The following is an 11,021-nucleotide window of genomic DNA, read 5'->3' on the forward strand; positions in this document are numbered from 1 at the left end:
GAAATGAATTTGTTAAAATTTAATTAACAATAAATTTTGTATCTTAAAGATTAGGTTTATGAATGGTTAGGATTGTTTTAAATTCTATTTAAAAATTACACATGCGGTCCTCTTAAAATCTATTTCATTGAATCAAGCATATTTCGCCATTATTAAAAATCCCTACACGATACAAGAAAAATAAGTTTATGGAAACATAGAGGTTTTACGAGTTTTTAATTTAATGTTTTCAAAGCTTTTGAAATTCATTTTAGTATTACAATAAAATATACCAGAAAAGCATAATTGTATTTTTCGAACTTTGGTCCCACCCCAACATTCAAAACAACTTTAAAAAGCTCTTATTTGAGAGCAAGAGAGAATAAATTCATCTTAAGGCATAACATATTCCATAAAATTTTAACAAATATATGAATAATTATTTAATTGACTGCAAAAATAATCAATGGTTGCGTTAAAAATCGATGTATTGAAACATTTTGAAAATATCGATGCATCGATTTTGCTATCGATGTTTCTCCACCTCTACCAATTGTGCGATGACCAAAAAAATTGAAGATATTTAATATTTATTTTTTTGTGTTTGAACTCTAATTGAGTATGTTGTAAAAGTTGCAATTGGATAAATTTAATTCAGTCTGGTGATCGTGCAAATCAATAACGAGCCAAATAATCAAAGTAAGCGTGTGAGTTTATTGTGACAACTCACAATAGCTGGTTGTATCGTGTGTCTAGTACATATGTAGGCTAGTGGAAGAGGTTTGGTTTGAGAACTGAAAACAATTATCGCAAATATTATTCGCTTTCGCTGGCGTTGCAAAATTGATTAAAAAAACAACAATAACAACACAAAAACCAAGGTGAGTTCTTGACGTTGCTCTGTTTACATTAAACGCCGTAATTTATTGTGCATTTAAAAAAGAACAACAAGCGGGACAGAAAAACAAAAAAGTAAAAATTGTGTTGTGCTGTTTTTTTTTTCTTTACTTTTGCGCGAATACATAAGCCAAAGCAAACAACGAGAGAGCAGCAGCAGAACGGTAAATTCTCCAAATGTCAACGACTCAACAGCAGAGTCACTTGTAATTAAATTCAATTAAGCTGCAGTTAGTGCTTAATTTGTGTATCAATTTTCATACATGTGAAAAAAAACAATACTTCAGGCCGTTCTCTATCTCTCTCACTCACTCCCTCCCCCTCGCAATTACACGTTGAACTCGTGCCCAGTAGTTGTTGTTGTGGTTGTAACTGCATCAGCGACTGAAACACATACATACGTACAGAGAGTTTTACATCAGCAGCAGACAGACGTCGCGACGTCGACGTCGACGCAGTGCAGCGCAGATCACATTTGTTGTGCTGCTTGCTCTCCATGCCAATCAACAAAAGTTTTGCATTGTTCGCTCAGCTTTCCCCACGCCCACCACCGCCCAACAACAGCAACTGTAGTTAACTTATCCATCAAGTAGTTTTTGTTGTTGGGGCCATGGGCCTACTATCGTCGCTCTTTGCAAGGTAAGGGGTATAAATAATATCATCTCTTCCGAGTTATGGATTCTGGCTACTGTTGTGTTCTGTTTCGTTACTCTTTCCTTCTCTCGCACCAAAAGTTTATTGCACTATTATTCAATACATATGCATAAGCATATATATATCGCACGCACATAAATACATATTTGCATATGTATATGTTATTTACATATCTCTCCTCTCTGTTACTCTGCTTCTCCAAAGTGGAGCAGTCGCGCCCCGATCTACGCATACAAGCAAACAAAACCATTTTTCGGCGGCCCCCTCCTACACACACAAGCACACAAACTCAAACAAACACACACGCAGACATGCACAAGTACTCGCATTTGTTGCTCGCCCGCTTCTTTCAATTATATTTTCAAAAAAATCTATTTTTATACGAAACATTATTTTGCGCCTGCACTGAAGTATTTTAGCTTCTTCTTCGCTGTTCACCACGGCATATTGGAAAAATAATTGGATATCAAACGACCAATATGCCATTATTGTTAGCAAATTCTGTTTAGAATTAATAACATTATTTTAATAAATTCGTTTCAATAAAATTCTGTTTGCCTATTAAGCTTCATAATCAGACATTTTTGTTTTTCTTAGCTAAACGAGTGCGGCTATTTAGCAAAACAAATTCCAATTGACAGCATTAGTAAAACGGTTATTAGAACAGTGCCAGTGTGACCGTTGCACTAAAGGATTTAGATGACGTTTTGATTTACATATGTATCACTTTTTCATTGAGTTTTTGCACTCGAGCAATGTCAGGCACAACATTTCGGTCGTTTCGTTTGAAAACACTCAATAAATAGTATACACAATAAATTTGGAAACATTCAAATCAAGTCATACAGCTCTGCAGCTAATCCCAACTATACATTGATAAACAATCGTCTCGCTCTCACTTCGAATTTCAGTTATGGTCTTGGTCAGCAACGAATGGCAGAGTAATAAGGATGAAGAGCAGAAGTCCAACGTGGCAGCAGCAGCAGCAATCGCAACAACAGCAACGACAACAGGTGCAGCAGCTGGAGAAGCAGCTTCAATAGTTCAGCTTAACAGTTCAGGTGGAACCACATCCTCGGAACAGGAGTTAACTGCTCGTCCCGGAACACATTTGCTCGCTGGCGTTGTGGCTGCCGAAGTGTCGCGGCGACAGCAGCGCAAGAAGACGCAAAGCGGCACCATTATGGAGCTGAATCGCAAGGCGGAGCAGGAGCAGCAGCTATTGCTGCGCGAGAAGCACGAGACGGAAACGTGTGAGCTGCCAACGGCAACAGAGATTAGCAGCAGCAACAATAGCAATAGCGATATGAATAGTAGCAACGATGCCAACGACAATCTGGAGAATCAGAATAACAATAATACATTAGCAGCATCAGATAACTGCGATTCGAATACAAACACATTGCAGGTGGGAAGCATTAAATATGCCTGTCTAATCACATATTTAATCAATCAATTAATCTTTGCAGCGACATGTGGCGCAGCAGCAGCAACAACAGGTGCAACTGCAGCTGGCCATCAATTCGGTGCTGAATTCCAACAATGCAACAACGACAATGACGACGAGCACAGCCAACAATCTGTTTAGCTCGATGGGTGCCTTACAAATGCCAAACGAATCGCCGACAGCAGCCGCATCGCCGGACATGATGATGAACAACGGTAGTGGCGAGGCAAAGATTGTGCTGCAGTGCGAAGGTAAATCGCATAAGTTCGAAACGCGCACCATCAGCCTGGCTCCAAATCAGGAGTGCAAAGTGGGCCGTTTGATCGCCAAGAGCAAGGCGAGCGAGGGAAATGCCATATTCGATTGCAAGGTGCTGTCGCGCAATCATGCAATGCTGTGGTACACAGCGGACGGACACTTTTGGGTGAAGGACACCAAGTCTAGCAATGGCACCTTCATCAATGACAACAAGCTGGGGAATGATCCCGCTGAACTTCACTATGGCGACACTGTCAAGTTTGGCGTCGAGGTCATTGAGAATTCACGCAATGAGGTGCATGGCTGCATTATTGCGCGAGTCACACTCTTTCTGCCCGACGGTCGGGAGGCGATCTCAATAGATTCGGAGCAATTGCAGCTGACGGGACCGAATAGAATTAGTTACGATGAGATACAGCGACTCAATGCATTTCTACAGGAGGCATCGCAGCGTGAGAAGATGCTGAAGGCTAAGCTTAGCAATTTGCAGGGTGTGCTCGATTCGACGCGCAAAAATTCGGCAATGTGCTGGCAGAGCATGATCACCGAGGATCAGCTGGTGCACAAGATAAATCTGCTCGAGAAGAAACTGCAAATGATGGAGAAGAATGTGCCCGAGAATGCGTTGCGCAACGAGGTGAGTTCGAAAGTTGTAGCATACTTTTGTGAGTCGAACTCAAATCATTTTTCTTCTTATGACAGATTGTTAAGTTACTCGATGATAAGACCACGTATCAGCTGACGGCCAAAGAGGCGCTGCGTAAGGTGTATCAGGATCGCTGTGATGCCATGCAAATGTTGTCGAAAATGGAGATGGCCTACACAACGTCGGATAACGAGTGCAGCATATTGCGCGCTCAGATAGTGAACTCGAAGCAAACACTGCAGGATTTCAATACACGTCTGGAGATGTTGCAACAGGAGTATGCGGAATATAAGCAGGAAACGCTGCGACAGCAGCAAGAGGCTAAAGAACAGGACGAACAATTGAAGGAGCATCTGAGCATGCAGGAGAATGAAATGGAACAGCTGCGCCAACAGCTGCTGCGACTGCAGAAAATCAAAACTGACAAAGACAGCGAGCAAGCACTGCAGGAGCAACAGGTGCTGGAGCAACTGGATGCCGCTTGTGGCGAGCATGATGACGATGATGATGACGACGACGACGATGATGACGACAACGATGATAATGATGATGACGATGCCGACGATGAGGACGACATTAAATTAGCCGAAAACGAGGTAAAGCTTGAAACTGCACAAAATGCAACACCCAGCAAACAGAAATCGGTAAGAAATAAGTTCTATAATAAATTTAACATTTAACTGATTCGATTTCTCTCGGCATTGCAGAGCAAAAAGAGCAAACGGCAGCTGAAGGAGGAATTTGATTTGAAGCACAAAGTGATTCGCAAGAATACGATGATCAAGCTGCTCAAGAATTCAGATCTCAGTAAGGGCGCAAATGCTAGCGAGATATTAAATGCCATATTTAATAATGCCGACTCTGGCGACGAAGAGGAACACGATCTCGACCACATGCCGGAGAAGGATCAAAAAGCATCGCCAACGACAACAGAGCTTAGTGCGGGCACCAAGCCGGTGGAGGCGGCAGAGACTGAGACGGTTAGCGATGAGTTTATACTACACAATGGGAGCAACGATGCTGCGACAACGTCAGGGACGACACACAACAAACTGGAGACACAGCAGACACTGGTCCACGATGGCGGTATTGATGAGGATGGCGATTTAGCGCAAGAGCATGCCGTGGATATGCTGCAAGAGGAATGTCAATTCTATAAGCAAAAATCAGCCACGCTTGCTGATGATATCAGTGCACTAGAAAAGCAAATGAAGGTACTGCAGGAGCAGCTATTGCAACAGGCATCTGAGCGTAATTCTAGTGCTGCTGAGGCAACCGAAGAGCTGGCTAGCGAGGACAAAGAGGAGCACCTACAGGCGTCTATTGCCAAGGAGGTGGATGGTGAGCTATCGAGTTGGCGTGAGGAGCTCAATACCATTAACGATGAGGAGCGCGAAGAGGAGCTAATTGTGTACAAGGAGCGATTGGAACAATCCGAGATGAGCAACATACAATTGCGCGAGGAAATCTCAAAGCTGCGTCTCAAACAGCCTCTTGGCGGCTATGACCAAATGCTTTATCGAAGCGCCATTCCATTGGGCGCTGCGGCACTGGCAGTGATCATCTATTTCCTGATCCCCCCGATTCTAACACTCGCACACAACAGGCAAACGTCGTACCTAAACGCAAACGAGATTCAATACCCATATATATATATATATTCATAGAATGCGTACATACATACAGCATACATACATACATACATACATACATCGTCCAAGTATATGGACATTACAACAACGGCAAAAGAGACAGAAGCAGCATCATGTGTTGGGTGGGGAAAAGTGGGGATGATGTGCATATGGAGTGAACATGTTGCATGATGTGTACAAGTATGCAGAAAATCGGATGGACTGGATGCAGTTATACAGTTACATATTTATATATATATACTTATACCTTTATAATCGAGCTTTACTCGCCAATTTGTATTCTGTTCCCATTTTCCGCAATTAATTTCTGGACCGCAAAATTGTTAGTCTTAAATTCTGAATTGAAACCGAACAAAAAAAAAAACGAAATGAAAATGAAAGAAAAAAGCAACCGTAAATAACAAATACACACAACAAACACACGAGGTTAGTTAATTTTTACGTAATTATATTGTACGCTTTATTTGATATCAACTCAACTCCAACTATTTCGATGGTGCGCGATGTTCTAAGTATAGTGGGAACAATTAACCTTCGACTTGTGTACAAATCTTAGCAGAAGCAAAAGTAAAAACACTAAGAAAGCAGCTGGCAGAGCAAAGCATTAAGTTTAGCAATTAAGTTGCAATTATTTACCATTACCAGCTATTGTATGTTTTATGAAACTATATTTACGTATTCTAAATGTTGATTTATGTACTATATTTAGTTGATTTTTATTTTCGTCGTCCCTTTGTAAGCGAACGAACGTGCGTGTAAACATTTATATTTTCCGAAGTGAAACGAAACAAACAAATTATGATAAAAAAACGCTTGCGATATCACAAATTAATATGTGAAGAAACAGAAAAAAAAGCAAATGAAAATAAAGCAAAACAAAACCACTATCAATGTATGCAACAAACGCAAAAATTAAGCGAATGAATAAACACAACACTGTAATGAATCAAATCAAATTTTGCTTTGATAATTTGTAGCCAGAATAACTGAATTTGTTAAACGTTGCATTACTCCACCAATTTAAATCGACCTGCTACGCGCTTTAATGTAAAGCGCGACGTAAAGAATTTATCGATTTCAGTGGCTACGTTGTCAGTTACATGTTGACAGTGTGCCCGTTGATGGTGTATTTAACGATTTGCATCTATAAAACACCATAAGAGGGTTTTCACATGTCAATTCAGTTTAATTTGAAAAAAGAAGTAATGCTAAAATGGATTTTAATTATTAAAAATGTAAAATTTCTCTAGTTTTATCAAAATGAAGTGTATTCAAGTTTTTGTATATTTCGGTATATTCTTCAACAAATAGATTTATTTTGGGGTCATGGTGGTCATACAGTTTCTTGAGGATTTCTCAGTTTTTAAGGCGCAGTCACACCCTGCAGTCGTCGGGTCGGGTTTTCCATGGTGCGCACGGTTGTTTAAGCGGTGCATTCTTCCTTTATCTTTGGCATTTAATCAAGTATATAAATTAAATTGAGTGAAAAGAACAACAATAAATTTAATGTGAATAATACAACTAATGTTGCAAGTGCCAATCGGTGTTGACCGCACAGGAATACAACTAGAGTGTGCGCTATTTGCAGTGACAACTAGAGATGAGCGATATTGCGACTTTTTGAGTCACTGTGTCAATTGTGCCTGTGATTCGGCTTTTCACACATCGGTTGGCAAAAGTTTCCGATCCGAGAAAAAAGAATAGCATAAATAAATAACAACGCTATTAATAGTGTTGTTCGTTTCACTTTCGGTTTTTAATTGCTTGTGAAAAGTCACAGGTACACAATATTAATTCGCTCATCTCTGGTGTGCTCGTCGCCGTGTCTGTGAGGTGGGCGTGACAGAGACGTCGACACTGACGACGTCGACGGCGGCTGGAAGCGCAGTCAAAGTGAAATGCATAGAAGAAAGACGGGATTAAAAATACAGTAAAATAAAAGCGCAGCACAACGAAAAAAAAAAAAAGCTTATTGCAAAATTGCATGTTCTCTCTCTCTGTCTGTATCTTACTTACTCTCTTTTTGTGTGTTTCCAGCTTAAAGGCCAACAAAATCGCAAGTTGTGCAAAAGTGTTTGTGAAGTGTGTTGTGTCAGTGTTTGTAAAGAGTAAAGTGCGGCAACAACAACAACAACAACGACTGCAACATCAGCAACAACAGCAACAACAACGACAAACCACAACGACGAAAGAGCGCAACTCCGACAACCGAAAATTCTGCCTGCAGATGTTGTGGACATAAGAAAAAAACATAATAAGAAAGCAATAAGCAAAAAACAACAAAAAAAAAAAACTGCTCTGTTGGCTTAACGGACTTCGCGTCGTTGTGTTGATACAAAAGGTGAGGCCTTAAAAATGAATAATGTTGCGAAACTTGACATTGCAGCACAATAGCAGTGCACGCACACACACAATTATTTATTGCATGTGTGTGGTTGTGGGTGGGTGTGTGTGTGTATGTGAGTTGCTGATAAGCCGCATTCTCTCTGATAATAACAGCTGAAGAAGTTGCGTAGTCTTTGGAGTTAGTGTGTCACTTTGAGACGCGTCAGCTAAGGGAAAAATGCATTAGACTATAAATAAATCAACGATTTGTACACAAAGCGAATAACGCGCGATAGCAAATCAGCTGCCAGGAATCCCATAAAACAAAAAGCTGACTAGTTTTTTCGTTTGGGTAACTTGTTTTTGCCTTAGGCGAGCAATGCGGCATCGCCAACCAATAATAATTAATTTATTTAAGCTATCTTATTTGCAAAGCATGTATTCTTTGTTTCGTTTATAAATATTTTGCGCCACTTATCAGAAGTAAACATTCGACATTTATAAGTCCACATTTCCCTTGCTCTTTCTCTCTTCTGGTGTAGCTATCTCGCTCCCACAGAGTGCTCATCGCTCCTTTCTCGTTCTCTCTCTTTTGTGTTCTGCTTTGCGCGTATCTTCTAATTACACAGTCACAACTTAATGAATTCTTCGCTTTGTACAGTCTTTCAAGTGTGTGTGTGTGTGTGTGTGTGTATGAGTGTGCATACCGGCTATGAATCATAACGGTTAACACGCTTATGGTGAATTGCTGCCTGCCTTTTGCCTTTATAATCACAAGAATTGCGTATACTACGCATTGTTGTCAACATTGTTGCGCAGCATCTCTTCGTCTTTTTTTTCTCTTCGCATCCAACAATAACAATGCCAATGAACTCTTTTTGGCAATCATCAACAAACAGCAACACGGCAAATAAACTTTCACTTGCCCGGCCCATTGAGAGAGATAAATGGCATAAGATAGCCACGCTGCCAATTGGCCAATATCCATGACGTGCCACGCACTCAAGATACAACACAAAATAAATCGAAGCAGTCAATTAAAATTGACAGCGCAGCGATTGCAAAAAGAAAAAAGTGAAAAGCAATCAAAAACAAAATAAACTTAAACCAAAATAAAACGAAATGATGAAAATAATGAGCCCATTATGGTTTATAAAATAACAAGAAAAACTCCCACATGCTGCTGATCAGCCGGCGAATGTGACGTCATTAAATGGCAACGCCATAATTGGCAACTTGCCAGCCCACCAGGCAACATGTTGCCAAAGCAAGGCGACGATCAAGACAAACTGGCTGGCAACATTTGTATATAAGTATGTTGTTTGTTTGTTTAGCGACATTTTTACGACTGCCTGCGTCTCTTGTGGCTTGGCGTTAAATGACAGATGCTGCATAAAAAAAAGAAACAGTCGTAAATAAATGTGCTGCGAAAAATTAGGAAAATCAGCAAGCAAGCAAAAAACGATGAAAGAAGGCAGCTGTTGATGACGGGAGTCATGATGAGATCGAATTACCTGGTGTTAAGTGTGGAAGTTTACCAAACATCGTGGGTGGTTGATCTATAAAAAACCAAACCGAATTTTAAATGCGCTGCTCTATATACTTAATCAGTATAAGAGTCTATTACATGGATTGATTTTCAATGAACTTTTATTGTTTGACAATTTAAAGTATTATGAGTAGTGTTGGACTAAACTTTAATATAAATCTGTGAAGATCTCAAAAAATTCAAAATAATGCAAGGCTCCTTGAAATATTTTTTCCTCTTTCCTTTTATTTACAATTGTTTAAACAACAAGTAAATTGCATACTTAATATTAAATAACAGAAATAACAGTTTTCCAATGAGTCCTGCTTTTATATATAACATCTTTTCAGTTTATTGGACTTAACATATTTATTGAGGGAAAAATAGTTCCAAAATTTTATATTGTACTCGACACTATTCTCTTTCAAAATTAACTTAAAATATTTAATTAAATTGCCAACTCTTCTATTTTTGTAAATAACTTCCTTGAGTTTACAGCACTGTAATTTAACAGCATGTTGAGCTTCTGTTAATGTTAAGCACTGTTTAAAAGTAAAATGTGGTTCTGCTATTCATTCCTTGATGGCGCCACAGTAATAAATTACAATCTTGTTGGCTTTTCGGACATATACACAGATTATATAGTATTGGTGCAACCGCATGACGTCACTGACCGCACAGTTCAATGCCTGTCCCCAGACACCCAAAGCCTTCCTCTCCACCTTCTGCTCTCTTTGCGAAAACTATGACAAAGCGCTTAGCTCGACGACGAGCACTTGAGTCTCTAAGCATGCATTAAAGCTAAAAGCGAATATCAGAAGTAAAACGAGACAGGCGAAAGAAATAAAAACAACGAAAGAGCAATAAACAATGCACAAAAAGCGAGGCGACTTTTAGCATTGATTGTTTTTGGTCTTTTAACAACAAATGGTGCGCCATTATGTGTTGCACTCGAGATCCCACCACCCCACCCCACTAAGCCCCTGAATACCCTCCACTAAAAACAGCTTCAAATTTCAATGAGTTGCGAACTGTTTAGCTTCTACACCATCATTTTACACAAAGGGGTATAATAAAGTCACAATCTATAAAAAATGCTTTCAACATATAATGATTTTTTAAAAAATACACTTTATTTGAATGAAAATATTAAACTCATAAATAATTTAAATTTCCCAATTTTTTTAATTAATGAATAATATTAAATGAAATTAATGTTTGCTATACCATTTTCGTAATAGAACTTATAATATTTATTCTTTGCGGTATAATAAAGTCACAATTTGTAAGAAATACTTTCAACATACAATGTTTAAAAAAATTCATTTTATTTGAGTGAAAATATAAAATGCATAAGTAATTTAAATTATCCAATTAATATCGTAATAGAACTTATAATATTTATTCTTCATTAGTTGTAATATAATTTCGTTAATTTATTACGCGTATTTTGCAGCCGCGCTCACTCGATTTTAACTTTGTTACTTGCCTTATTTGCTATTCCTCGTCGGCGCCCTTGTTGCAATAGCAGCTGTGGCTTATGTTGCAAGCTTCACGCACACGCACATACACACACAGATTACAGTGAACACTCGAATATGCGCTGTTGACGTCACGTGTCAACTTTCACTTAAA

At 39.2% G+C, this 11,021-nt stretch overlaps 3 protein-coding genes across 5 annotated transcripts in view; 2 read left to right on the forward strand and 1 right to left on the reverse strand.

The window, feature by feature from the left end:
* Positions 1-3,877, reverse strand: part of LOC133835351 (zinc finger protein ZFP2) — a 112,270-nt gene extending 108,393 nt beyond the window's left edge. Inside the window, exon 1 of the mRNA XM_062265368.1 lies at positions 3,873-3,877. The gene's annotated coding sequence lies outside the window, so the exon portion shown is untranslated. The remainder of the gene's footprint in view (positions 1-3,872) is intronic.
* Positions 545-6,001, forward strand: LOC133835350 (sarcolemmal membrane-associated protein). 2 transcript variants are annotated; one of them, XM_062265366.1, is made up of 5 exons: positions 545-678; positions 2,442-2,938; positions 3,000-3,872; positions 3,938-4,525; positions 4,589-6,001. In XM_062265366.1, exons 2-5 carry the CDS (start codon positions 2,444-2,446, stop codon positions 5,546-5,548), a joined length of 2,916 nt encoding a protein of 971 aa, XP_062121350.1. In that variant the 5' UTR covers positions 545-678; positions 2,442-2,443; the 3' UTR covers positions 5,549-6,001. The 2 variants fall into 2 exon arrangements, with proteins under 2 accessions (XP_062121350.1, XP_062121349.1); XM_062265365.1 differs by lacking the exon at positions 545-678 and adding an exon at positions 700-860.
* An 843-nt stretch (positions 6,002-6,844) lies between these two features.
* On the forward strand, positions 6,845-7,873 carry LOC133850330 (protein PIEZO homolog). 2 transcript variants are annotated; one of them, XM_062286430.1, is made up of 2 exons: positions 6,845-6,963; positions 7,571-7,873. In XM_062286430.1, the coding sequence occupies exons 1-2, from the start codon at positions 6,860-6,862 to the stop codon at positions 7,773-7,775; spliced, it is 309 nt and encodes a 102-aa protein (XP_062142414.1). In that variant the 5' UTR covers positions 6,845-6,859; the 3' UTR covers positions 7,776-7,873. The 2 variants fall into 2 exon arrangements, with proteins under 2 accessions (XP_062142414.1, XP_062142497.1); XM_062286513.1 differs by having other exon boundaries at positions 6,845-6,942.
* The last annotated feature ends 3,148 nt before the right edge of the window (positions 7,874-11,021 follow it).

The sequence above is a fragment of the Drosophila sulfurigaster genome, chromosome 2L (assembly GCF_023558435.1).
Source record: "Drosophila sulfurigaster albostrigata strain 15112-1811.04 chromosome 2L, ASM2355843v2, whole genome shotgun sequence".
NCBI classification, from domain to species: domain Eukaryota; kingdom Metazoa; phylum Arthropoda; class Insecta; order Diptera; family Drosophilidae; genus Drosophila; species Drosophila sulfurigaster.